Source organism: Panthera pardus, unplaced genomic scaffold, assembly GCF_024362965.1.
Source record: "Panthera pardus isolate Hobbes unplaced genomic scaffold, ASM2436296v1 HiC_scaffold_8, whole genome shotgun sequence".
NCBI classification, from domain to species: domain Eukaryota; kingdom Metazoa; phylum Chordata; class Mammalia; order Carnivora; family Felidae; genus Panthera; species Panthera pardus.
In genome coordinates, this window is record NW_026527013.1 from 144,429,140 (window position 1) to 144,456,721 (window position 27,582).

Sequence of the window (27,582 nt, forward strand, 5' to 3'; positions counted from 1 at the left end):
GGCGGTGTCAGGTGGCCGGGCCAGGCCCCGCCCCCTCGGCCCTCCCTCCCTCCCCCTGCGCACCGGCTCCGGGCGCCCGGCCTCACGGCTGCGGCGTCTGCTCCGGGCGGCGGCGGCGCGAGCGGCGGCGGCGCGAGCGGCCATGGAGGCGGGCGCCGGGGCCGGTGCGGGCGCCGCGGGCGCCGCGGGCGCCGCGGGCTGGAGCTGCCCCGGCCCAGGTCAGAGCCGCCCCTCCCTCACCTCTCCACCGCCACTCCTTCCTCTTCTCCATCTCTCCTCCCTCCAGACCCCCTCGTCCTCCCCCCCCCCCCCCTCCGCTGCTCCCACCTTTCCCTCCTGTCTTCCTCCCTCCATCCTGCCCCCCACCCGGGCCCGATCTCCATCTTTCCGGGCGGGTCTTCCCCACACCGGCCTCATCCTCCCTGGTCGTCCCTCGCCCTGAACCCTCTCCACCCCAACTGCCCAGCCTTGGGGGCCCCAGACCCTGCACCCACTCCGCCCCAAAGGCGTCTGAGCGCAGGGCGAGGGTGGGGTGGACGAGGTCCAGTGAGAGAATGGAGGGGAGGGGAGCGGCTCCGGCCCAGATCCCCTTGCCACACGCCCCCGCCCCCCACCCCGCAGCCCCTCCCTCCCCTTTCCCGCACCACCTCACCATTTCAGCCTCTTTTTCCCAGGTTCCTGCCCTCTCTTCCATCCTTGCCGGTCTCCTCCCTGTCCCCTCTTGGCTAAAGAGGCACACACCCTTTCTGAATGTGCAGGGAGAGGAGCCCGGAAAGGGGGTGCTGAGGGGGTTGGGCAGCGCAGGGCGGGGTCCCCATAGGCCCAGCTCGAGGGGTGGCTGAGGGAGGGGAGTCGCAGCCTAGGCCAAGTGAGCCAAACACTTCCACCGGGATTAAGAACTCCAGGGCTCCAGAGGGCTGGAAGGCACGTCCCCATCTCTCTGCCCTGCACCCCAGTCCCAGCCCCCCCTAACATTCCCACAGTACCTCCTCTCTGCCTGCTTACAGGACCCACAGTGACCACTTTAGGCTCCTATGAGGTGTCTGAGGGTTGTGAGAGGAAGAAAGGCCAACGCTGGGGGTCCCTGGAGCGGCGGGGGATGCAAGCTATGGAGGGTGAGTTTTCCCAAAAAGCGTTCTTTCTCTCGCCTCAGCCAATTTCCCTTCCCTCCTCCTTCCCCCATCTGGCCCCCAGAACTCTGAGCCAGGACAGAGCCCTTCCTCCTGCTCACCTGAGCCCCCTCTACCCTTCAGGGCTGAGTTTGACCCCTCCTGGGGTCAGGCTTTGAGGGAGGCTCTGGGTGCATTCCCTTTGGGGCCCTAATCACCGGCTAACCAGGTTGTTTCCTCCCGGGGGTGGGGGATGGGGGAGCTGCCAGACAGAGAAAGAGGCCTGGTAGGGCAGCTTTGAAGTAGCCTTTCAGCAGGGGGTTTGTTCTCACTGCCACCCGACCCAGATCCCAAGCTGTCTCCTATTTTTGAAAAGCAAGGAAGTGAGCCTGTGAAGTCAGCATTGTCTTTCTGGTGCCATCACCACTCACTTTGAATGTCAGCCTGTGGCTTTGGTTCTCTAGCATCCCTTATGGCCTGAAAGAATTGCCTGAAAGGGGGCAGGTGAGAAGGCCAACCTCACACTCACATATCACCACTGCACCCATGTGACTTGGCAGTTCCAGGCCCCTGGAAGGATGCTGTTCCATTTTCCAGGACTTCCTGTGAAGTGTCCCCAGGCCCCTACGCACACTGTGTGGGCAACCCTGCTCCCCTAAAGGTGACAGATGATGCAAGGGGTTCCAGACGAGCCTTAGGCTGCTGTTGTAAGTAAGGCCAGGGATTCAGAATTTTAAAACAAAGCAAATAATCAGAATCCAGACAAAATTTTGCTATTTCAAGGAACTGCATTGCAGCAAAAGAGGGGGTACTCGCCAACCAGAGGCTGTGGACCAGTACACCCCAGTTTCTTGGCTCATTAAAATGGCAGGCTTTCTTTTCCACACAAGTCCAACCTCAGACTTCCCCTGAAAACTGCCCTATGGTCAGCAGGGGAGGAGGGCACTTACAGCACCTGGGGAGGGGGGAGGCCTCCTGACACTCAGCAGAGATAAGGAAGGTGGACCTTGCGGAAAATTTCAAAAAGGCTTTATTGATAGAATACGTTTGAAAGGGGCCTGGGGTTTGTCCAGTAAAACATTTAGAATCATTTCATCCAGATGTTTTCTTTCTCTGCCTACGGAGAGCAACACTTTCTTACTATGGAAAGGCTAATTTCTCCCAAGCCACCTGGATACTTTTTTAACCGGACAAACCCCCCAAACTGTAACTCTTGCCCCATGTGGCCTAAAGACACACCCAGTGTCTGAATCTTTTCTTCTTCTTTTTTAAAATGTTTATTTATTTATTTTTGAGAGGCGGCGGGGGTGGGGGGGGTGGGGAGGAGGGGCAGAGAGAGAGGGAGGCAGAGAATCCTAAGCAGGTTCCGTGCTGTCAGCACAGAGCCCAGTGCGGAGCTCGAACTCACGAGTTGTGAGATCATGACCTGAGCCAAAACCAAGGGCTGGATGCTTAACCCCCTGAGCCACCCAGGCGCCCTGAATCCTTTCTTGAGTACTTGTCCCCCAGAGACTACCAGGTCTGGAAGAAGCAGGTGTCCTTGTACAAGCTCACATGGCTGCCAGCACCCAGCTGCTCAGTTTGCCCAAAGACAGTAATAGGAGGCCACCTGGTACGATATTGGTCCCGAAAGGGCCTGGGAGGGAGATGAGCTACCTCCAAATTTGACCCTTGCACCTGAGGACTCATCACGAGTGCAGGTCGAGCCCAGGAGCTCCTTGGGGGACAGCAGGTAGCACTATGATACCATCGCTGCCCTGGGACAATGAGCTTGAGAGCCTTCAAAAGACTCTGGAAAGGAAGCTGACTCTGACCCCCTGGTGGGATGGGTTTCTCTCCTAGGGGAAGTGTTGCTCCCGGCTCTCTATGAGGAGGAAGAGGAAGAGGAAGAGGAGGAAGAAGGGGTGGAAGAAGAGGAAGAGCAGGCGCAGAAAGGTGGCAGCGTGGGCTCCTTGTCTGCCAGCAAGCACCGGGGACTGAGCCTCACAGAGACGGAGCTGGAGGAGCTGAGGGCTCAGGTGCTCCAGCTGGTGGCAGAGCTGGAGGAGACCCGGGAACTGGCAGGGCAGCACGAGGATGACTCCTTGGAGCTGCAGGGTGAGTGTCCGGGATGGGGCCAGAGGGCCTGGGCTCGCTGGATCCCAGGATCACGTCTGCTCCCCCTCTCCCTGCAGGGCTCCTGGAGGATGAACGGCTGGCCAGTGCCCAGCAGGCAGAGGTGTTCACCAAGCAGATCCAGCAGCTCCAAGGTAATTCCCAGCACTTGGACTGGAGGGGAGGCGGCCATCCACCTGAGCGGTTGGCTGAGGCATAGCAGACAAATATAAACTAATTCAGTATTTCTTCCTCATTTCCCCTTACTATGCTCACCTTTTCCTCCTTCTCTCTCTCCATTCTTTTCTTTATCTAATTGATGTTCTTTGCATCTCTGCCTGGCTCTTCTGCCCTTCTCTGCCCTTTCTTGCCCTCCCACTTCACGTCTTCTCTCTCTGGCTAACACTCTCCCTTTTCTCTCCTCCAGACTCCTCCCATCACACCTGTATCCCTTTTTCTTTGCTCTCCAGGTCTGGGGGTAGGTAATCAGGGCTGAATTCCAAACCAGACTGCTTTTCCCTGTCCCTCCAGGGACACCATGGGAAGCGCAGTGAGCCAATGAGAAGTGACTGGAAGGGACGCTGCATCTTTTAAGGGAAGCAGATGAGAAGGTTTCTCTTGCTTCCCAGGACCAGAGCTTGGGGCCCTAAATCCCTTTCTTCTAACGCCCACATCGCTTTGTCTCTGGGAAGCAGCAAGGCAGGTGTCCCACATTCCACTGCACCACCAAATAAAGAAGGAGCTTTTGTTACTTCTGTGGGCTTCCAGAAGGTTTAGGGGAGCTGCCCTAGAAAACAGCAGGGACTCTCCAGGGAGAACTGAAATCAAACCAAAAGAAAAATATAAATGGAGAAAAAAGGAAGGCCGGAAAGCAGGCCTGAAGAGCAGCAAGCAAAGGTGGAAGAAGGGGAGGAAAAGAGAAGGGAAAGGTACAAGCCAAGGTAGATGCAGGGAAGTGGACAATGAATGGGGAGAAGGTAAAGGAGAGAAATGGCAGGAGATGTGTTGCACGGGGGAAAGCATGTGAACATTGGTCTCAGAAAACCTAGATTCTTGGGTCCAGTTCTGCCATGTAACAAGCTTTGGGGTCTTTGGCAAATCACATTTATCTTTCTGAGACTCAGTTCCTTATCAGTAAAATGAGGCTATTTTATCTGTTTATCATTCATTTATTGAGTGCCTATATACTTGGAGGGCAAGCTATGGACAAGACAGACCAGATCCCTGCCCTAATGAAGAGTGCATTCTAATGGGGGAGAAGCAGAAAATAAATAAGTTCAGGTAGCAATAAATGCTAGGAAGATAATATAACACTATGATATAGAGGGGCAGCTGGGTGGCTCAGTCAGTTGTGTCCAACTCTCTTGATTTCTGCTCAGGTCATGGTCTCATGGTTTGCCTCGGTTCGAGCCCCCCATCGGGCTCCATGCTGGTGGCACAGAGCCTGCTTGGGATTCTCTCTCTCCATCTCTCTGCCCTTCCTCCAGTTGCGCTCTTTCTCTCTCTCAAAATAAATAAAAACAAACAAACAAAAAAAACACGTTAAAAACAATATGATATAGAGAGATGGGGTGAGTTGGGAATTTATTCTATTTTACTTTATTATTTTTTATTTGAGAGAGAAAGAAAGAGAGAATGCAAGCAGGCGAGAGGGGCAGAGGGAGAGAGAGAGAGAATCTTAAGCTCCCTGATCAATGTGGAGCCCGACGAGGGGCTCAGTCACACGACCCTGGGATCATGACCTGAGTCAAAATCAAGAGTAGGGCGCTCAACCGACTGAGCTACCCAGGCACCCTGGGGGATTGATTTTTGATAGGGCAGTTAGAAAAGGCCTCTTTGAGAAGATGACATTTGAGCTATGACCCAAATAATGAGAAAGATCTGAGGCAAGAGCATACCAGGCAGAAGGAAGCAACTGCAAAAGCTCAAGGGTAGGAATGAGCTTCACGTGTTTGAAGGACAGAACAAAAGTCACTATGGCTGAAACAGACTGCATGTGGAGGACCCTGGTAAGAGACAGTTCTGAGAGGCAGGCTGAGGCCAGATTACAAAGGGCCTTGGAGTCCATCTGAGAGGTTTGCCTTTCATTCTAAGTACTGTATAGTAAAAAGACATGGCAGAGTCTTATATTGAAGGTGGAGCCCTCAGGACTTCTGATGAATTGAAAGGGGTAGGGCACGGGGATGGGGTTGGGAATCGGAGAGACACAAAAGATGACTTTGCCTTAAGAAACTGATTGGACAGTGCTATCGTTTATTGGGGTGGGGAAGACTTGGCAAAGAACAAGTTTGAGGGCTAGGGGAAACATTTAAGACACGTTTTTATGTGTTGAGTTTGAAATGGCTATTGATATCTAAATAAATATGTTAAGAAAGCACTTGGATATATGAATCTAGAACCAGGAGGGAAATCAAGGCTGGAGATATAAATTTGGGAGTCATTAGCGTATATATGGCATTTGAGTGCCTGAGACATCACTATGACATCATATGGAGAGATATAGAAAGAAGAGGAAAAGGCCCAGTCCCAGGGATAGTCCAGTATTTAAAGGTCCAGTAGAGGAGATATGAACAAAAATGACTGAGGTAGGAGGAACTACAGAAGCGTTTCATGTCCTGGACACCAAGAGCAGAAAGTGCTTCAAAGAGATAATAATTAACTGTGTCAAAAGTTGCTAAATCAAATAAGATGGCCATTGGATTTGGCAAGATGGAGGGCTCTGAGATATTTCAGTGAGGACTGAGCCTGATTGGATTGGGATTAAAGAGGAAAGGGGAGGTGAAGTAGAGAGGGAGAGTGTGGATAGTTACAGTGGTCATGCTCTGAAGAGAAGCAGAGAGATAAGGGAAGAGGAAATGAAGTCAAGGGAGAGTTTGGTTTGTTTGTTTGAGATAGGACCCACTACACTAGATTATGTTTGCATAAGGAAGGAAACGATCCAGTAGAGCAGAAAAAGGCCTTTGCTTGGAGAAGGGACCTACTTCCTTGCAAATAGGGAAGTCAGTAGAGATGCAGGTAGGCAACTACTTGGGGAAACGAGTTCTAGAGCGACTCCTCACTCATTAGGGTGTTGCCAACTGGGCAATGGATCACGCGCCAGCAAGCTAGGGGCTACGGGTCTGAAGAAGACGCTCAACTCCCCGCCCCCGACCCCCCCCCCCCCCCCCCCGCGGCAGGAAATAAAGACCGTCCTTGCGCACGCGCGCTGCCCGTTTCCGCCAAGAGGGGGCGCGCGCGGCCTCAGAGGTAGCTGGTATTGAGAGGCCGTTCCGGCCTCCACAGCCCCGCGGGGGCCGGGACCGGCCGGCGGCGGGAGGCCCCCCAGAGAGACCTCTTGCGGGGGAGCCGACAAGATGGAGGCCATAACCAGTGAGTAGGAACCCACTTTTTTGCCCCGCAGCCCAGTTCCCAGGCTCTCGGCTTCGCCCCGAAGGTCCCACGTCCCCTGGCATCGGGCGCTGCCTCTCTGGAAACCGGGTGTGGCCCTTCCAACTCCCAGTCAGGGTCCGCCCCGCCCATCTTTTGGATAAGCTCCTCCCCCTCGGGCCTGCAAACCCTGGCCCTCACGGTGGGCAGGCCCTGCCCCTTTATGCTCCAAATTGCGAGCGCTTTCGTGGCTGAGGGCGACCTTTCTCCATTCTCCAGTGGATCTGAGAAAGCGTTTTTTTGTTTGTTTGTTTGTTTGTTTGTTTGTTTGTTTGTTTGTTTTAGGACCAGACCCCAGAGGGGAACCTAAGGGAAATTTGAACCTTAACATCAAGGATGTAGTGGGAAGTGAAGGTCATAGCCATATTTGGTTATCATGTGATGAGCCTGCATTTTAATTTCAGCTGTGAACTCTGTACATTATTTGGGGGCCAGTACTTCCCACAGGCAGTTCATGCGAGCTCGGAGGCTCTGTAATGTCTAAGGTTCCAGACTGAATAGATGAGAATAGTCTGTGTAAATTTTTTTAGACAGGGAATTTTTGGAAAGACGAGGTGCATCAGTAAAATACTGTCAATTAGTTTTGGTCTTCAATGTAGACGCACCTAATACTTTTTGTTTGCAGTAGCCTAAGGTGTTGCTTTGGTGCCAGGCCTCAAAATCCCCCTTTCTACTGCACCTTACTTACCACATTCACTCTTCTTAGGTATTCCCTCTATGCCATATCAGATGAAGCTATACTTCTCTAATGTGCTAGAGAGTAGGTTGAAAGTAGTTTCCAGATAATAAATAAGTCTGCCTTTAACTTTCTGCCTCTAGAACACGATAGATGAGTTTACTTATCCTCTTGACCGTCCCAACCTTTGGACTTTGCAGGTGAGCTGCGGTCTCTACGAGAGGAGATTTCCCTGTTAGAGCGTGAGAAAGAAAGTGAACTTAAGGAAATAGAACAGGAGTTGCACATAGCCCAGGCTGAGATCCGGAATCTGCGGCAAGCAGCAGAGGATTCCGCGACTGAACACGAGAGTGACATAGCATCCCTGCAGGAGGATCTCTGCCGGATGCAGAATGAACTCGATGACATGGAGCGCATTCGGGGAGAGTATGAAATGGAGATCACTTCCCTCCGTGCAGAAATGGAAATGAAGAGCTCTGAACCATCCAATAGTTTAAGTGTCTCAGATTTCTCTGAGATGCAAGGTATGAGAGGCCAAACCCTCTTCCTGGTCTGTCAGTAAAGTCAAGCAGAGAGAGTTATATGCAAGAAGATGGTGGAAGGTAGTCTTAGACCATGAATTGGGAACCTCTAGAAAAAACCTCCAGGTTGAATTTAAGGGAGAAAGGGAGAACTATAAGGGAGAAAAACTTACCCAGATGTCACACAACCAGTCAGTGGTGGTATAAGAAATAGCACTATGGAGATGTACCCTGAGAATTCTTCTTCAGAGAGACATTGGACGTTTGTTGATTTGACTGTGGGAAGGCCCTTTCTGAGAAAGTTTCCAGTTCCAGGATGGGAGGATGAGGGGCCTGTCATCTTGGGAAACTTCTTGCTGCTCTGGCATCATGACGATTGCCTGGACTGCTTTATGGGGGGCCTCCAGTCCTGCTCCCAGGTCCTAGGTTGCTAATTTTAGGCTCCTTTAGCCCTGTCCAATGTAGAAGCTTTAGGGGACAACAAATCAGAGCACAAGACAGCTGGAGAGGAAAAGAGGTTATTTCCAGTAATACATGAGGTACTAAAAAGCTTAGAGCTCTGCTTTCAGACAATGAGTCTCCCAGCTAGTTGCTAGGATTCATGACATCAGAGAGTTTGCCTTTATTCTGAGGCTAGATTTATGATCTGGGTATAATGGGAGGCCCTGTATTAGGCCAGGTCAAGCAGAGGCAATCAGCAAGGAATCAAAGAACTGCAAGTTTTCCCAGCTGTAACAAGCTTCTCAGAAGAGCCTTTGGACTGGTGGTGCCAGGAGAGGGCGGCCAGCACAGTGGGAAAGCTTGGGTCAAAGTTAAACAGAGCTGAATTCAGAGTCTCAGTTCTGCTAATTAGCGAGATGAACTTGGCTTGGTTATTACCTCTCTGAACCCTAGTTTCTGTGTCTATAAAAATGTTGGCTAATAAAACTTTACAGCCATAGGGGATCCTGGCACAGGGAAAGGACCTTAGAACAAATGGAGAGAAATCTGTTGATGCCTTAGTTGTGACACATGTACTGTGGTAAGATGTTAACGTTAGGGGAAATGAGGTGAGAACTCTCCCAGGGAATTTCGCACTATCTTTGCAATTTTTCTGTAAATCTAAAGCTATTGTAAAGTTAAAAGTTTATTTAGGGGTGCCTGGGCGGCTCAGTTGGTTAGGCATCCAACTTCGGCTGAGGTCGTGATCTCATAGTTTGTGAGTTCAAGCCCCGCATTGGGCTCTGCACAGTGTAGAGCCTGCCTGGGATTCTCTCTCTCCCTCTTGCTGCCCCTCCCCCACGTGTGTGTGTGTGTGTGTGTGTGTGTGTGTGTGTGTGTGTTCATGCGCACGTGCACACTCTCAAAAAAAAACTTTAAAAAAAGGGAAAGAAAACCTTATAGTGCTATTTTTGGGATTAAATGAAATGCCATGTATGTTGAAGTACTCATACAGTAACTGAATCTGAGGCTGAAACCATCAAGTCTAATGCTTAGCACGTGGTTGCCTTGTATTAAAGATTAGTTTCCTTCCTTCTGTGGTAATCTGCAGTATTCTAAGGAGTTTTGATTGAAACAAAGAGGGGACATTAGAAGTGAATTTCAAGGTGTTGAATCTTACATAGGTAAGATAGGCCTGTGTTCTAATAGAGCAAGTTAATATTCTTTAAATATCGGGGGAGTTGGTATTCTAAGAGAAGTAATTTTTTTTTTTTTAATTTTTTGAATTAAAAAAAATTTAACTTTTTTAAAATGTCTTTTTTTGAGAGAGAGAGAGAGAGAAAGAGAGAGAGTCCGAGTGTGAGTGGGGGAGGGGCAGAGAGAGAGGGAGACACAAAATCCAAAGCAGGCTCCAAGCGTTGAGCTGTCAGCACAGAGCCCAATGCGGGACCTGAACTCACAAACCATGAGATCATGACCTGAGCCGAAGTCAGACGCTAACCGACTGAGGCACCCAGGCGTACCCCCGAAAGAAATTTTTTTTAAGTTTATTTTGAGAGAAAGAGAGAGAGCGAGCATGGGAGGGTCAGAGAGAGAATCCCAAGCAGGCTTCACACTGTCGGTGCAGAGCCTGATGCAGGGCTCGAACTCACGAACCATGAGATCATAACCTGGGCCAAAACCAAAAGCTGGATACTCAACCAACTAAGCCACCCAGGTGCCCCATAAGAGAAATAATTCTTAAATCAGGAAAAAACAAAACAGAGGTGTTTGTATAATTGTAACTTTAAAAAGTATTGGTTCCTGGTACTTAGGGACATGTTCTGCGACATTTCAACCAGATCTCTGCTGATGATTGAGGAAGATATGTGGGTCTGGTTGGGATGGGCTCTTCTGTCAGCAGATAAAAGATCATTAGAAAGAATTCTTGATTGCATGTGGTCCAGTGTATTTAGTGTGGTGGTGAAGTAAGTAAAAGAATGTTCAAGATGCCTGGGCTGTCTCTGAAAGGCCAGGACTGGCAGTGTGACATCTGGCAGTTCACATCCCTCAGCTTTTGTACTAAAAGAGTAATAGGAAGGTAATCATAAACAGTTTGATGGAAACTTGAAATACAGTGATCCAGAAATTCAATTAAAACCTTCATGAGCTCCTGAAATGTCAAGACTACCTTGGTTGGGGTTTTGAAGATGGGCACACAGGGCAGATCTGGGAAGGTGCAAAGAAGGGCAGCTACCTGCAAGAGGACAAAGACACAAAGCAATGTGGAATTTTCAGGGCCCTGTCTTCTAAGCCGCTGCATGTGGTGTCTCTTCTGTCTTTAGAAAAAGAGAAGCTGTCAGATTTCGAGGCAGGAAAATTGGGGGCTGATCATCTGCGCTTTCCCCCTAGGATCTCACATCTCTCCATTTGTCTTCTGCAGAAGAGTTGCAGCAACTGCGGGAACGCTACCGCTTCCTGAACGAGGAGTACCGGGCCCTGCAGGAGAGCAACAGCAGCCTCACGGGGCAGCTCGCTGATCTGGAGAGTGAGAGGTACAGCCAGCAGGCTGCTGGGCCTCCGTAGGACCCTGCTTTGGGCTTTTGCCTGCATAGAGTCGGTGAAGGCAGATGCCAGGCTAATGAATGTCCCTAGAGAGCTGGTCCTTTCCCTGGTATCCAAAGGGTATGGATGCTGCCTAGAAGCAGGCATGGGGATCCAACTGTCTCAGCACTCAAGTCCTAAAATTGAGTTTTCTTTCATTCTGGGAATTGGGGTCTGGTTTGCTCTCCCTGGAGTAGATCAGAAATGATTCCTTTGTGGTCTGCGTCTAATGGTGTAGGGCCTCCAGATTGGAGCTGGCCTGACACAAGGCCCGGCCTTGAGCCCAACTGGACTAGAACTCTTAGGTCTCCCAGAGCCAAACATGCCTTGATTGAGGTGCTAGGACTTTTACTTCACCTGCTCAGCACGTTCATTTGGGAGATAAATCACAAGAGAAGGCTCTTACCATCTTTTGCCTAAAATAAAGACATCAGGACCGAGCACATCCGGCAGGTGATGCCAGACAGAACACTTTCCCAAACATGGCTCTGGGGTTCTGGATTACAGGACACGAAGAGCAACGGAAAAGTGGCTGGAGTCCCAAATGGTAAAGAATACGATGTCAGCAGAGTCTCAGACTTCAGAAATGGATTTCCTAGAACCTGACTCTGAAACCCAGTTGTTGCGACAACAGCTTCTGGGAGCTGAAGAGCAGATGCATGACATGCAGAACAAGGTAGGGGGACAGGCGCCTTCCTGCCTCTTACCCTCTCCTGGCCTGTGGCAGAGACCTCTCCTTAGGCATAGGGCTGACAAAGGAGGCATGTGCTATGGCAGGCGGTGGCGCTCTGGCGTCTCGCTGGCCTGCCTGATGTAAATATTTCAGTGAAAAGAATGCCATATTCTTCTAAGCCTCTTCTTAAAGTGCCTGTGGAACCTATACTCAATCAGCCCTTCCGTTCCATGTCCTGCACAGTGTAAGGAATTGTGTTGTGAGTTGCAAGAACTACAGCATCATCGCCGGACCAGTGAGGAGGAGCAGAAGCGGCTGCAGAGGGAGCTCAAGTGTGCACAGAACGAGGTGCTTCGGTTTCAGACTTCCCACAATGCCGCCCAGGTAAACACGGCTGGGGGAAGGGCATTTGGGGAGGGCAGGAGGGCCTACGTGGAGTTGCCGCATCAGGGAAGGATGAACGCAGAGCACGGCTGTGCTCTGCTGCCTCTTGCCCTGCGATCAAGGGTACGGTCTGCTGGAGACCGGTTGGAGAAGTCACGTAGCATTGGCATCGCATTCTAGAAATGGCAGTCATCGCTGAGTGTCTGCCTCAGAGAAGAAATCAAACCATAGACCCGTGGGAGCTCGTCAAGGTGTCTGCGCCTGGAAGGGAACCAAACTGGTCCGTAGAGGGGTCTGCTGTTTCTTGAGAGTAACTGTGCTACCCACATCCTCCCACCACAGAACGAGGAGCTGAAGACCAGACTCTGTGCCCTTCAGCAAAAGTATGATGCGAGCCAGGACGAGCAGAACGAGCTCTTGAAGGCACAGCTACAGCTTCAGACTGAGCTCCGGCAGCTCAAAGTCATGAAATCCACAGCCGTAGAAAGCCCGAGTGAGAAGGTAACAACAAAAGGAGGTGAGGGGCGACTTAGGTGCTAAGAGGTTTCGGGGCAGGTGGACCAGAGCAGAGAGTCACGGTAAGTGCCGCTGCCACCTGTGCGGTGCCAGTGACCCTGCGGCCGCCCTCGAGTACTGCGCTAGATGAGAGGACAGCAGGGGGCGGGGACAAGTCGGGACTTGGGCAGAACGAGCGGGTTGAGGATCCCAGAGGTACTGCCCAAAGCCCCCTCCCCCGCAGGAGTTAATGTGCCGGCTACAGAAGCTGCAGCTCCAGTACCAGCACATCACGTGCGAGAAGGATAAGCTGCTGGACGTGCAGCGACAACTGTGTGGGGACCTGCGGTACCATGAGGCGGAGGTGCAGCGCCTCAAGGACGTCGTGGCCTCCTTCCAGGAGAGCAGTGAGAAGGTAAAAGAAACTCCAGGTGAGGGAGAATGTAGCCAGGTGGAGTCTTCTGTGAGAGCGATACTACCCAGGAGGAGGGGGCATGGTAGGAGTTCTGTGGTACAGCCATTGGCGGGGTTGGGGAGGCGGGTAAAGAGGTGCTTAGTAGAAAGGTGATCTCAGAAGGTCATGGTGCTTTCAGCTTCCTTTTTTTTTTTTTTCTTTTAAAGTTTATTTATTTTGAGAGAGAGAGAGAGTGCGACTGGGGGAGGGGCAGAGAGCGAGGGAGAGATGAGAGACCTGTGAGATCATGACCTGAGCCTAAATCAAGGGTCGGACGTTTAACCGACTAAGCCAGCCAGGTGCCCCAGCTTCCTTTGTTTTTAAATCAGAAAATCAGCCTATAAAAAGGAAGCCCTCTTTCTTTCCCCACCTCCCCCAAAAGGAAGCCCTAGAAGGTCTCTGTGTGGAGCCCATTAGGGTCTGGTCCATCTTGGGTAGCACCCATTGGGATGAAATTGGGACTGGAAGGGACCGGGTAGGATCCCTTCATCCCTGTCTGAGAGGAGAGAGTGCAGCTGCAGGGGCTTCTGGGATGATGGCGGGGCCTGCCTCCCCTACCCCAGAACGCAGAGATGCACACCCAGCTTCAGGAGATGAAGCGGCTGTACCAGTCCAGCAAGGAGGAGCTGGAGCGGCAGAAGCACATGTATGATCAGCTCGAGCAGGACCTCCTGCTCTGCCAGCAGGAGCTGAAGGAGCTCAAGACCACCAAGCCCATCCCAGAGGACAAGGGGAAATGTGCTAATAAGGTAATTGTGATCAAGAGAGGTGAGCTCTCCTGGGTACTTCCTCTGGAGAAAGGAGGTGTAAGAGCAAAAGTGAAGTCATCCAACCAAGGGGCTTGCTGAGCTCCCGGTCCAGTCACAGCTGAGCATGCAAGGCAGGAAACAGAGGCAGAGTCTCATGCTGGTAACTTTTAAACAGTTTGCCTTGATCTTGACTTTGAGTCCAAGCCACAGCTTAGTAGGAGCAGTATAGCTGGATCCGGTCTGAACACCTGAAGGTTTTGCACTTGATTCCATGTGTGTAGACATTTATACCTTGTTCTTCAAACTGTAGTGGTATATTATCTTATCATTTGTGGAGAAGAACATACACAAAAGCCCCTACACACAACTTTTGTCACCGGACCTAGAAAGGGAAGGTCCAGTTTTCTCAGGCAGAGGGCAGATGTTCTTGTCAGATGACACAGTCTTGTGCCCCGAGTGCTGATTGGGTGTTAGAAGGACCTAGGTTCTCCCAGGGTTTATGCTGTGACTTCAGAATAGTGAAGTTCTCTAAGCTTGAGTTTTACTCTCTTTAAATTGAACAGAATACTGCTCTTTTCTCACCTCCTTTAGTAATAAATCATGGTAGTGATAAATAAGGCCTTCTTTACTCATTTTTTCTTTTTCCATAGTGTGTAAAATACGGGTCATTCTCAGTTACCCTGTGTTGAGCACTTTCAGCTCCTGATCACTGATAGGAAATGGAAGGTGTTAAAACGTGATGGAGAAAAGGCACAAGATTCTCCAGAGATGGTGGAGCAGGTCACCTTGTGCCAGATGACTTGGTGGCTCTTTCCTCTGCCAGCAGCAGGCTGTGTCCCCAGAGAAAGGCCTCAGAAGACACAGAATGGGGAGGCTATGTGGGCCACTCCAACAGTCTGCCTGCCTTTCTGCGCCCAGGCTCGCATTTCCTTCTTCCATTCCTACTCAGTCTAGAGGCCCAGCTTGTCCACGACTTGCTCATTCCCTCCTCTCCTAGTAGAAGAGACTGTGGGGAGGGAGGAGCACGCTGACACAGAGGCAGCTTTTCCCCTTGTCCTGAAACAGCAATGAGATGAGTGTGGTATTAGAAGGTTTGGGTTTTTGGAATCTTGGGATAATTTAGTCTTCTGAACCCAAATTCAGCAGTTGCTCGTATTTTTCTAAAGATTTAAAAAGCTGATTATGAAAACAGAATGGGGACAGATAGGGTGAAGTTTTTATTGGTAAGAAGTATAATTAGGTATAAAACCAACCGGGGATAGTGACAGTGACGGGAACTAGACCTCCCAGCAGGGCGGGAGAACAGTGTGCACCGAAGGGAAGGGCCAAAGGAGAGGAAGGTGGGGAAATGGGAAGGGAGGGGTGGCGATAACCCTCCCCTCACAGGGCTCTCGGGGACCGGGATACAGAATTTACAGCACAGCCAAACGCTTCTGAGCGGCCCGCTGGGGCTTCCCGTTCGGTGTCGAAACCCGTATGGGTGCCACGTGGTTTGGGACGGTCAGTCCAAGGGGACCGCATGGGGAGGGAGCCCCTGGCGAGCCACAAGAGGCAGGAGAGCACGGAAGGGCTCTGCTAGGCACAGTGCCGAGAAATACGTCCGAGTGACCGCCGTCCGCACCCGCCCCGCCCACAGTGTGACACAGTGCTGTCCAGACTGACAGAATTGCAGGAACAGTACAAGGCCAGCCAGAAGGAGTTGGGGCAGCTGCAGATGGAGCAGTGCGAGCTCCTGGAGGATCAGAGGAGGATGCAGGAGGAGCAGGGCCGGCTGCAAGAAGAGCTGCACAGGCTCCCGCTCCCGTTCCCCAGAGCTGGTCTCTTCCGTAAGGTAACCCCAGCCAGGGGACGGCTGCTGACTCTGGAGAGGCTGCTTTGAGAAGCTTCCCAGGTGCGACTGTACTTGGGAAAAAGAACAGGGTGGGGACTGAACCTTTTCGGAATCAGCCACTCCTTACTTGGTCACCGATCTCTTCGAGCCAGAAAGTTCACTCTAGCCGATTAGGGTTTTAAAGCTTAAAATACACGTTGTACCCTGAAACCTGTCCAGCTTTCTATTTAGAGTTTTAGTCCATCTGGAGAAAACTTACTCCGAGTGCGCTCTGTAAACTGCAGAATACCTGCAGACTTGTGAGATCGTGACTAGTGGGCAGCAGGTCTCCATAGAAAAACCACTCCCCCACCCTGACCCCGTCCCAGACGGCCGTTAAGAGACCACTCAGAGACTCCCAAGGGAGGGGTCCCCGGCAGGAAGGAGGCATGGGTCTTCCCATGTGGCCCCCACAGTTCCTGCCCGCTTCCTTCCCACTCCACCTCACAGAGTCAGGAGCTGCTTACAAAGTTACAAGACCTGTGCGAACTGCAGCTGCTCTACCAAGGCATGCAGGAAGAGCAGAAGAAACTGGTACGGAATCAAGAATGTGTGCTCAGAGAACAGTCAGACCTGCATGAAGAGCTACATCTTTTCAAAGAGGCTCGTTTCCAGGAAGTCTTCAAGAATCCCGATGATTCCAAATTGTCTAAGTCCTCCAAGTGTGGTCCTAACAAGGTAACCAGAACAAGAGGCAGGGGGACAGTTCTGGGGACGATAGCATGGTAGGGAAGAGGGTTCCGTGGAAGGGTCAGAGTTAGGAAGGCCTGTCTGGCCAGAAGTAAGAATGAGACTGAGGCCCTGTCCTTCTTCAGCCATGACCACCCACGGGCTCATTAAGATGTGGCTTTAGCTACGGCCTGAGGACCTCAATCAAATACGTGCCTAATCGAAGCGCTGTCAACACTGAGAACCAGGTGACCTGGGAATCTAAGCGTCTGATAATTTGATGCGGCCCCTCCAACATACCATTTTCCAGATTTATAATATCAGCTTAGTATTTGTCTGGATTCTTTGAGACTGACTCTAAGCATGTCATCCTTTTTTTAGAAGCCGGCTGATAATTGACCAGTGCACTTTTCAGTGGCCAAAACCTATGTTGGTATTCTGCATGAGACAGATCTGGGGCCATTCATTCCCGAGGGAAGAATTCCTAGCATGTGGCATTCTTGCTACTGACCACACTGTCTTCATGAAAACTTTGGTAGCAATAAGAGCCACGTCAAGGGGGTTGGACTAAAGAATCCATGCATCTCAAGCACCAGGAAGGGGTCACGCCTCTGAGGTCATGCTGGTGGAGAGTTCCACATAAGTCTGTTCAGGATTATGGGATGCATTTGGTCTGAGGTCTCAGGGTGGGCAAGGAAGAGCAGGGGGACAGTTTCAATCTAGGCTAGATCTGTTCATTCAAATATTAGCCTGGATAGGGAAAACAAGGGAATTGCAGAAGTCCAAGCTGAGATTTGGTCAGATTCAAGGGGCATCAGATTTCAGCCTGGGTAACACAGACACCAGGAACCAGGTATAAAATATTTCCTTAACTGATCAGATCTCATCCTGGGCATCAGCAGCCAAGAAGCCAGGCCCAGAGGGCCTGGGAAACATGCCCAGAGGCCAGATTCAGAATTGGGGCAGGAGGTACAGGGCCTTGTAGTGAGACCTTAATTCCAGGTCCCCATCTGCTGAGGGAGGAATTCTTTGTAGGCTCAATTCAAGGCCAGGGCTGATTTTAGACTTGGGGGCGGGGAGGGGACTGAGCCCCAAGATCAGCCAGACTGCCCCGACTGAGAAGAGGGTAGGGTAGGGAGCCAGAGTGTTCCTGCTACCCACTCAGCCCTGCTGCCAGGAGAGTTTCTAAACCAGAGTTTAGAAACCAGCAGAAACAGGAGCCCAGAAATCACAGAGTAGCCGCCCTGGGGGGATTTCCCCCCAGCGAGCAAGAAACCGACACATGCCAGTAGCTGGGGGCCATTGAAGACCTAGGCTGTGGTGACTGGAGTGTGGGTGTGCAGGCCTCTGAAGCGTGCTGTCAGATGTCTGCCCCAGGAGGGGCGCAGCTAGAAGCGTGGCAGTGTCTAGAGTAATGATAATGTCTCCCCCGCCCACTCCTGGCAGTCCAAGATGATCATCGCCCAGATACAGGCTCTGCAGGGGCTGTACGAGAGCACTCAGACCGAGCAGGAGCTACTGCAGCAGGAGCAGGGCAGGCTCCTCGAGGAGCGGAAGAGGCTGCAGGCCGACTTGCAGCTCTGCCTGGAAGAGATGCAGCTGCTCCGAGTCCAGTCCCCTTCCGTAAACAGGAGCCTTGAGTCCTACCAGAAGACCTACGGCGGCATGGCCGCCAGCACCGAGTACGATCGTAAGAGCTACGGTAGCAGCGTTGATGACAGCGAGAGCTATCACAAGAGTTACGGTAGCACCCAGGCCAGTGATGAGAGCTTTCTCAAGAGCTACGACAGCAGCACCAGTACCCACAAGACCTGTGATAGGAATTACAGCAGCAGCAGCAGGAGCAGCAGCAGCAGCAGCGTCACCTATAAGAAGAGTTACGGTAGCAGCAGTAGCTCTGACACCTGTTACAAGAGTTACGTCAGCAGCATTGAGGATGAACCTGCTGAGCCTGAAGATGTAGAGGTAAAAGTAGCCAGATGAGAGGTCTGACAGGGACAGGAGGCTCTGGTCCTATTCAGAGAGAAGTCCATCAGGGAAAGGTGCAAGAAGTGAGGTGGGCAGCGGGGTCGGAGGTGAGCTGGGTAACTCACCGGAAATGAATGAGGCGCTCCATGTGTCTGATATGGAGATGCTGCCATCACAGTGCTGCTGCTTCGTGGGAAGAAGTACAGAATTCGCCCCAGGGCGGTTTCAGATCCTTGTGGCCATTATTCTGTACCCACGAAAAGGCCTAGCAAAGAGAGCGGGCGGAGGGCAGGTGCTTCTCAGGGTGCAGACGTCACTCCCCCACCCTCCGCAGCGCTGTGAGGACATGGTGGCCAAGGTGTTGATCAAGCTGCAGGGAGTGCAGGCCATGTACCAGCTCAGCCAGGAGGAACACGACCAGCTGCAAGAGCGAATGAAAAGGCTGCTGGAACGGCAGAAGGAGCTGAAGGAAGAGCTGGATGCCTGTGAAAAGGAATTCAAGGAGTGCCTGGAAAGCCGCGAGAAGCCTGTTGCCTCCTCAAATGACAGGAACGAGGTAACGGCTGTCTGGGAGGCAAGGTTTCTTCTAGGAGCCCCTAGAGCCAGAGGAGGTCTTAGGTCCTGGCCATTTTGGAGAGGCTGAGGAAAGAGGGCCAGGAGCTCACTGCTTGCTCTTGCTCCCAGGAACGGAGCAGGGACTGAATCCCAGGAGGCTGGGCAGTCTGCTGCGTCACTGGCGGACATTCCTCAGGTGCTCACTGTCCTGAGACTGACTCACCAGGACTCTCAGAATAACTTTTCTCTTTTTCCTTTTACCACTCTTCTCCTTTGCCGTGTCCCAGAGCACTTCTATAGAGTTGTATTTTTTTTCACCTTGAGTTATTTTTGGGTGTATTGGTCTTGTGTCTTCAACTAGACTGTGAGCACCTCAAGGGCAGAGCCTTGCCTCCTCTTGGATCTCTTATAATGCCAAGAAAGGTGCCCTGCATCCATGAGGAATGGGACAGAAGGCATCATTTCTTCCCTAGAGCAGTCCACAGTCCAGCAGGGCTCACTGTATATGCGTGGGAGAGTCTAGAGAGCAATCAGCATGTGGGCCTAGGTTGCTTAGTATCGCTACCTACCAAGGAGCCTGTGATGCCAGAAGTCGGGAAAGACAAAACCAGAGGTTAGGGAGCAGGATTAGAATGTGCCTCTGTTTCCAGGGCGAGGCACTGGAGCCCAGGTACACTCTCTGGAGTGGACAAGAACACGGTGTCTTAGGCAGTTGTACCTATTCGAGAACTTGCTTGGGTGAAGCAGGTGTCTGTAATAAAGTCGTGGGGTTCAGAAGGGGTAGCCCTCTAGCTATTCCCCAGAGAGGTCACAGTAAAAACATAATTTAAATCCTCCTTTTTTGAAGATGTCAGAGGTAAATCAGCAGGGGCCTCAGGTTAGAGAGAAACTATTTACGGAACCGCTTTAGAGGCTCGCCTTCCGCAGGTTGATATTCCCTCTCTCGCCTACTTCCCCGAGGGCCTCAGCAGGGGAATGTCGGGGCAGGATGGGGGCCGAGGTTACCTGTGAAGATAACAGGCTGGCCGAGGGGGTGGTGCTGGGGGTGACTGGCGCTCCACCACCAACAGATCAAAGAGCTGCAGGCCAAGCTGCGGGAGCTGCAGCTGCAGTATCAGGCCAGCATGGACGAGCAGGGGCGGCTTCTGGCCGTGCAGGAGCAGCTGGAGGGACAGCTGCAGTGCTGCCAGGAGGAGCTGCGCCAGCTCAAGGAGAGGTCCTCTGTCGCCACAGAAACCAAGGGGAAAAACGGCAATAAGAACATGAACAAAAATGCCAACGGGGTTAAAAATAAAAAGGTGACCAAACCAAGCCTGGACGGCTCTGAGTACACCTGTGAGGACGAGAAGGTGAGTGATAACCCTAGTGCCCAGATAAGCAGAAAGGCAGGGGAGACCTTGGGAAGAAAAATCATCTGCACCACCGTTTCGACCAGGTGAGGTATTTGGAGAGAAGCTGCTGGTCTCTCTGACGTGTTAAGAGTAGTTCCCTCTTGGTAGCAGTTGGGTCTTTCACCCTTTTCCGGTGCAATTTTTTAAGGGGAGTGGAATACAGACCACTTCGACCTGGAGGCACAGCCCCCGAGGCCCATCGCCCCTGGGTTGGACGACTGCTCCAACGAGCTCAGCCCAATCTTCTGGGGCCCCTTTTCTTCCTGGGTTATGTGCCCAAGAGAGGGACCAGATGGATGAAGAGAGAGGAATTTATTCAGAGCAGTTGGAAATAAGTGAGAGAGGATTGGGTAAAATAGTCACAGTTGCCCTGCGGGGGTAGGAAGTAGCAGTTGAGGGACAGAGCTCAAGAATGTAGCTGTGGTAGCTGTCTGAGATGGCCAATGGCCAGTGGCCAGACGGCTGTGTGGGGCCCGAGGCGGGGTGTGACTGCCCTCCACACTATGCGCAGGGAGAGACCTGGTACCAGAACGTGGGGCTGCTCACGCACCGTGACATGCTGGGAAGCAGGGTGCTCTTGAGATAGTCCAGCTTTGTCGTGAAGGGAGTCATCTTCACAGGTAACCGCAGCCCCCGTCCTGCCCTGCCTCCACCCCGCAGAGTCTGGAGGTGGTGCTCTACTACAAGGCCAACCACACGGATTTATATGATCTAACAAAAGAGGAAGTGGAGGAGGGAAAGAAGGAAACCAAAGAGGAAACGAAGCAGGAGTCCTGGGAGGAAGTAGCTTCTCAGGCGTCAGACCCTGCAGAGGTGAAGTCCACGGAAGATAAAGAGGGGGCTTATGAAGAGTCCCAAGAGCAGGGGGGCAAGGAAGAAGACAACAAAGACGAGAGTGACGACGCTTGCCCTGAAGCTTCAGAGGAAAACAGCCCCCTCAAGCTTTCTGAAAACAAAAAGGTAACCGCAGTCCAAGACTGGATCAGGTGGGAAGTGGGCTGTCGGGCTCAGGTGCCCGAGGATGGACTCCTGCAGGAGGAGAAGCCGGCAAGCCCCGAGGCGTGGCGCTCAGGGACAGTGGAGATGAGCCGGGAGTGGCGGAGACGGTCTCTCCGTGGGAGATGACAGGCTTAGACTGATCTGCTGTGGACCTGGGTCTCAGAGATCCCTTTTTTGGAAACCAGGGTGGGCTCATTGCAGTCTGACCTTTCATCTATGTGGTAGCGCTTGTTCCTTACATCAGGAGGGTTCTTCACCCTTCATCTAGCGCTGCGCTGAGAACGCGGATGGTGTGAGATCTAAAGGCTGTTTGTCAGCCTGGGCAAGTCGCTCTGTCCTGCTTCCCCAGGGTGCCCTATGAGGTTGACCTCTGTTGTTGCTGTTAGGGATGTGGGGAGGCTGGTGTTGCTTGCGGGCTCCGTATATCACAGGGGCATGAGGTGGGGAGCTGGGGGTGGTCAGAAGTAGAATATTTCAGTCCGTACGGCAGGGGCGTTGACCAGTCTGAGGAAGGGCAGCCAGAGCCCTAACCAAATTAGTTGCTAGATCTTGAGAGGTTGGGATGGGAGTTTCCTGGGTGATTTACCAATTGTACAAAAGTGTTTCTGTGTTGTAACTACTGGTGCATCTGTACAGGAATGTACCAGCTGAATTCCTGCCCTGGTTGAGGTTAACTGGGGGCTCTGATTCCTTGAAGAGTGAGTACTTCCTGAATAAGTCCTTGGTTTGCACTACAGGCTCTTTCCATCTCTCTAAACACAGGGGAAGAAAATAAGTCTCTTGTGGTGGGACATCCCAGTCAGCTCTAAGGCTACCTGGAATTTTCTGGTAGCTCAGCAGTTGTCAGCACTGGCTCACAACCCAGCGTGCAGCTCTCTGTTAACCTTGTGTCAGAGAACCGTTACTTAGGATGTAAAAAGTAGGAGCAGCCGCATCCTCTTCCCCAGTGTTCTGTTTCTTTGAATTCATCGTATTCCACCACACGATGGGTCAGAACCTCCTAAATCTCCTTGTCTTGGGTGCCACATCTCTAAACGTCAAAATGGATTCTTGTACTTTGAAGTTGAGCACATTCCTCGTTGGCTACATATGGTGGTGTCCCTTTGCCTCATAGGTCCTGCATCTTTTGCAGGCAGATCTGATGGCATGCGTGATACTACCTGCAAATTCACTTTCTCTCTGGAAGATTGTTGCAGTCAAAGAACTAGCACTTCTCCACTGTTAGCCTGGTTTAGTGCATTTTGTCTCACAACAGCAACAGCATTAGACTCCTAGGGGGTCGCAGGGATCAGAGCCCAGAACACCGAGACTCGGTGGAGAGCAGCCAGAACATGTGGCCTCACAAAGGGACAGGTGGCCTGGCAGGAGACTGGCTCTTCCCTGAGTGACCTAGAAGTGTGCATCCTCCTCATCTGGAGAGCCCAGCTTTACCCTCGGAGCTTCACTTTTCCAGAGTTACTGACCTGCAAGAAAGGTCTAGTGCAGATAACCCCTGCTTGACAAGGTGTGAGAGGGGTATGACAAGCCAGGAAACGACCCACCACCTGATTCAGACCTAAGCAGCTGCTTAACCCGTTCAGGTTTGCATCTTCCGCAGGCCGCCAGTGGGAAGAACCAGGCCCGGGCGCAGAGAGGAGATGCGGCTGCCCTCGCTACCTGTTTAACCTCTTGATCTCTTTCTCTTTTCCCTTTGTTTTCTCATCCTCATTATCCATTGGATTCATATGTTTATGTCTTTTTATACCACCCCTCATCTCCTGGCCTCTCCTCGTGCTTCCTTCTCATTTGATATGTCGCAGCCATCCCCTGCCCCCGAGCCCCCCATCTTCTCCTTGCCTCTCGTAGGCCTGGTGGTCATATCGGCTTTGCTCTGGTGCTGGTGGGCCGAGACGTCGTCCTAACGCAGGTACTGGTATCGAGTCCTCTCCTTCTGAGGGGTAGAGGGGGGGTGCAGGTTGCCCTGGCCTCTCCTCTTTCCTTTTTCTCTCGCTTGCTTGCTTCTTGCTTTAGTCCTCTGACAACAGATTACTCAGGGCTGAGTTTTCGCCCTGGCTTCTCCTTGGGCTGCTGCAAAGCCCGTAGCATCCCTGAGCACGTCTTCCTAACACACGGCGAGTGGGAATGCATATCGCTGACATGGCTTGAGTTTCTGTTTTCTGGCTGGGAAAACTCTGGATGATCCCAGCACTGTTGCCACTTTGAGAAATGCCTGACCACTTCTGATGAGCTGATGTCTGTCTGCAAGGCTGGCCTGGGTGCTCTTTGTCTTTGTTTAGCCCCAGAGCCAAGCTCTCGACTGTTGTCGCCACCCAGGACGGCAAAATAAGGAATCGCTGCCTCCCCCATTGAGTGAGAGAGGAGTTCTGGAGAGCTGTGACCAACCCCAACCCTAATCCTAAACCCCCTCTCAGGGGCGTTTGGAGGAGGGCAGCCTCGATTTGTCCTTCAAACATGGTGGAAGTAGAACAGAACCCCCGCCATATTATGTGCTTTCTACTGAGAAGTTCTCTGCTTTGGGACTTCTGGTCTTCAGAAAAATCAGAACAAGAATGCCAGGAAATGTGTTCTAGTTCTCTCTTTATCCATTTTGGGGGCCAGATTCTATTGTCATTGGCTTCCCAAGCCAGGCTTTTTGGAGAGAAAGTGGTACTGGTGAAAAGAATGAGGTGCAAGGATTCTCAGGGCACCAAGGCTGACATATTCTGGGCACCTTCCACTTGGCTGTGGTCCGTGTAATCTGGTCTGTCAACAGGATACCAAATTTAGGAGGCAGACTGTGGTCTTGGGGCCCAAGGTAGAGCCCTAGGGTTCCACCTGTCTTCAGAACCCATCAGTTGTTCTCTCCTGGTCCGTTCTGGCTCCTTTCTCCTGCTCCCCCCACCTCCACCACGCCTCCCCTTCCCTTCTCACCCCTGCAAACGGAGTGGACCTGGCTTAATGCACAGGTTAGGGTGGCAGCTGAAGTTTATGTTGGTAGCACTTTCCTCCTTCCTTTTCCCCTCAGATTTTTCCCTCTTTTTCCTTTCTCCTTCCTCGTCTTTAAGGCACTCCAGTTATTAACTCCTTCAGTGACAGGGTCTCTCCCTATACCTGTTCTCCCTCTGTCCACATCCAGATTTCTCAGTCCCTAGGGGAGGAGACCCAAAGCACTCAGCCGTAACCTTTCCCCACCTCAGCCAGGCCCAAGCAGAGTGAGAGGAAGGAAGTCCAGGGTCAGGGTGCTCTGGGGAGCCTGGCTGTGCCTCACTCTGCAGCTCCCCCTCCAGGAGCTGAGTGTAGTACTGTAGGAACGTGGCCGACAGGTGGTCAGAGAACCTGGCCAAGTCTGTCCTTGCCTCGTACCGCTTAGTCCCAGTAGGCAAAATCCATAATCAGAATGTTAATTTCTTCAAATAAAAGCAAAGGACAGTAAAATCTCTGCCTTCCTAATGTGAAAGTCACCTGAGTTCATGTTTATGAAAGTGTTTCATAAATGATAAAACACCACAGAGACAGTTGAAAAAGAACATACACTTAACATAATACATGCTCTGTGCCAGGCACTGTTCTAATTACCTTATGTATATTAACTCATTTAATCTTTGCAACAACCCAATGAGGCAGCTTTTACTATTTTATATGTAATAAAACTAAGGCATAGAGAGGCCAAGTAATACAGCCACCGAGCTGTGAGGTGGATTCTAAAGACTGATATTAGCAACAGATAGAATTCCGGTCCTGCTTCCCCCTTAACCATCTCTCATTCTGAGCAGTTTTCCTTGGTTGCTTCCATGTAATTAGGAAGACCCCACACTTGTCTTCACGCAGCTTCCAATCGCATTAGCCCTCTTGACAACTAGAATCAAACCTTGTTAACTTCCTGCATGTATTGTTTACAGAGCTCCTTTGCATGTTGCATGTGCTAAGCATCCTCCCCCCATCCTCTACCTGCATTTGGTTTTTTGGATCTGAGGCAGAACTTTTTATTCATCCCTATTAGGTATAGTCCATTGATGTAATCTGTGAAGTTTTTTGTTTGTTTGGTTGGTTTTGAGAGAGAGAGAGAGAGAGAACATGTGAGCACATGCACGAGCAGGAAAGAGGCAGAGGGAGAGGGAGAGGGAGAGAGAGAATCTTAAGCAGGCTCTATGCCCAGCTCAGACCTCGATCTCACGACGTTGAGATCATGACCTGAGCCAAAATCAAGAGTCGGATGTTTAACCAACTCAGCCACCCAGGTGCCCCTGTTTTTTCTTTTTTTAATCTTGACCCTGTGGTTTCAAATGACCCATTTCCCTGCCAGCTCTACACCCTCCTCAGGGGTGACCAGCCCACCTCCATATGTTCGCACACATTAAAGTGAGGGCCGAGCCTCCGGAGTGTTGTCTTCTCCAGGCTCTCTTTTATCTAGCTCCTTGGTCACTTAACGAATGGTCACACAGCAAACTGTGCAAGCACCCTACTTTTATTTCCTCCTATTCTCCCCAAGATCATGGAAAATCTGTCAGATGTCTCAATAAAGTCCAAAACCATTTCTTTGATCTGTCAACTTAGTAACCCAGGCTGAAAGGAGAGCCTGACGTGACTTACCAGCCCTCCACTCAGCCAGTCTGGAACTTGCCTCTGACTGGTATAAAGGGCACCAGTTCACATTTATGGGTCCAGCTCCATAAATGTCCTCCTTCAAGAACATCAGACTGACATCTGTATGTATGTATGTATTTAATGTTTTTATTTATTTTTGAGAGAAAGAGCATGCAAGTGGGGCAGGGGCAGAGAGAAAGAGGGACAGAGCATCTGAATCAGGCTCTGTGCTGACAGCAGAGAACCCGATGTGGGGCTGTGAGATCATGACCTGAGCTGAAGTCAGACACTTAACTGACTGAGCCACCCGGGCACCCCTCGACTGACGTTTTTAGCAGTATATATTCGTATATAAGCATCTGAGCATGTACATATTTTTCCTAGCTTCCTTTCCAGTTCTTTTTTTTGTTTTAATTTTTTTTTAATGTTTATTTGTTTTTGAGAGAGAGAGCAAGCAAGGGAGGGCAGAGAGAGAAGGAGACACAGAATCTGAAGCAGGCTCTAGGCTCTGACCTGTCAGCACAGAACCCAATGCGGGGCTCGAACCCACGAGCTGTGAGATCATGACCTGAGCTGAAGTTGGATGCTTAACCAACTGAGCCACCCACGCGCCCCTCCAGTTATTTTCTTACATAAATTACTCTCTGTATCTGCTTCCAGCATTGTTTCGCTTTCCATTTCATTTGTTCTGTTCTTTTTGGTAACTATTTCTACAAACGTGAGAGATCTTGCTCTTTATAGTTGACTTAAAATCCTCTTCTTAGATCCATTATTCTCTAAGCAAATGCTTTCTTAGGATCAATGGGCTATACTCTGTTCTTACCTAAAATCATCCTTCTGTTATTACACCATAGCTATGACTCAAAACCCAAATTCTGTCTTTCAAGTAATGCAGTAAGAAAAAGTAACAAAAATAGAAACTATTTCCCTAAGTATGTATTTTCTTGTCCAGGATTTCATGTTCCCTAAATGATGCTTCTTTGTTGTCCCACGAACCAGCAGGATTTGCTATGGTCAGTGGAGTCTGGAAGCCTCAGTGCACTGGCACATGCTCAGGAAGTCAGTCAACACACTGGTGACCGGGGAGGTTTTTAGGACCCTGGCATTTGCCGCCCAGGGCCAGTGACTGGCTTCCTTGAGTTTTCTCAAACCAGCAGCATTCTCCACAAAAGGTCTGGGCTGCCTCTGAACCTCATGTTTGCCTGCACTCCACGGTGCGCCCTTTATTTCCCCTCAGTCTTACCATTTTGACCGAGTTCATTTCTCCTGTATAAAGCCAGTGAGGCACTTCCGCTTTCCCCAGAGGGCCCAATTTACCCTCTTTTTCTTGCCACGGCACTTGATCCTTTCTCATTGCAACCATCTGGATGCTCTTTGAAGTCTGGCTCCTGAGCTTGCTTCTACACACACGAACGGGTATTCTCTTCATCCCGTGGGGCCTGAATACACAGAGTCACCTCAGGTGATACACATAGCGTTGTTCCAGATACCTAGTGCTGCCGGGACTAGGACTGCATTGTCTTCAGCAGTCACCCAGGAAGTGAGAGAGACCCGGACCAGGAGGTTCCTGATGTCTCTCCAGCGCCAGTAGGCAGGGAAACCTCTGGCTTAGGGAAGGGTTCAGAAGGCTGGGCACTCACCATTTGTCTTTGGTCCCCACAGAACATGTTTGGGATGTGGAAGCCTATCGTGTTCTTGGCTATCGCGGCTGTGGCTCTGTATGTGTTACCCAACATGCGACCGCAGGAGTCAGAGTTCTGCCTCACGGAGTGATGGCAGACCTGGGCCAGCCTCGGGGGCAGATCCCCAGCGGCCGCTGCCCTCACACTGTGCCAGAGTCCCCACCCCACCCGTGTGTCCCGTGTGTCCCCATCTCCTCAGCCTCAGTCACCCAGGCTGGAAAGGTCATGGGGAGCTGCTGGCTGCCATCTCCTGCCTTGTATAAGAACCTGGGTTCCGTGTAATTAAATATCAACCTAATTA

At 51.3% G+C, this 27,582-nt stretch overlaps 1 protein-coding gene across 9 annotated transcripts; it reads left to right on the forward strand.

The window, feature by feature from the left end:
* The first annotated feature begins 66 nt into the window (after nt 1-66).
* Nucleotides 67-27,582, forward strand: CCDC136 (coiled-coil domain containing 136). Of its 9 annotated transcripts, XM_053898305.1 has the most exons (19): nt 67-218; nt 1,008-1,115; nt 2,952-3,206; nt 3,284-3,358; nt 7,506-7,829; nt 10,669-10,780; nt 11,337-11,505; nt 11,746-11,886; nt 12,229-12,387; nt 12,626-12,796; nt 13,399-13,584; nt 15,221-15,415; nt 15,905-16,132; nt 17,570-18,088; nt 18,426-18,647; nt 19,717-19,995; nt 20,698-20,997; nt 22,836-22,942; nt 27,262-27,375. In XM_053898305.1, exons 1-18 carry the CDS (start codon nt 143-145, stop codon nt 22,935-22,937), a joined length of 3,621 nt encoding a protein of 1,206 aa, XP_053754280.1. In that variant the 5' UTR covers nt 67-142; the 3' UTR covers nt 22,938-22,942; nt 27,262-27,375. The 9 variants fall into 9 exon arrangements, with proteins under 9 accessions (XP_053754280.1, XP_053754279.1, XP_053754281.1 ...); XM_053898304.1 differs by lacking the exon at nt 22,836-22,942 and having other exon boundaries at nt 27,262-27,582; XM_053898306.1 differs by lacking the exons at nt 15,221-15,415; nt 22,836-22,942 and having other exon boundaries at nt 68-218; nt 27,262-27,582.

What these genes read in the sequence shown, in the direction of transcription:
- CCDC136 (XM_053898304.1), top strand. Translation starts at nt 143, where the DNA reads ATGGAGGCGGGCGCCGGGGCCGGTGCGGGCGCCGCGGGCGCCGCGGGC. An exon ending in CTGGAGCTGCCCCGGCCCAG is followed by an intron (nt 219 to 1,007) that starts GTCAGAGCCGCC and finishes GCCTGCTTACAG; the next exon opens with GACCCACAGTGACCACTTTA. An exon ending in CCTCAAATGACAGGAACGAG is followed by an intron (nt 18,648 to 19,716) that starts GTAACGGCTGTC and finishes CACCACCAACAG; the next exon opens with ATCAAAGAGCTGCAGGCCAA.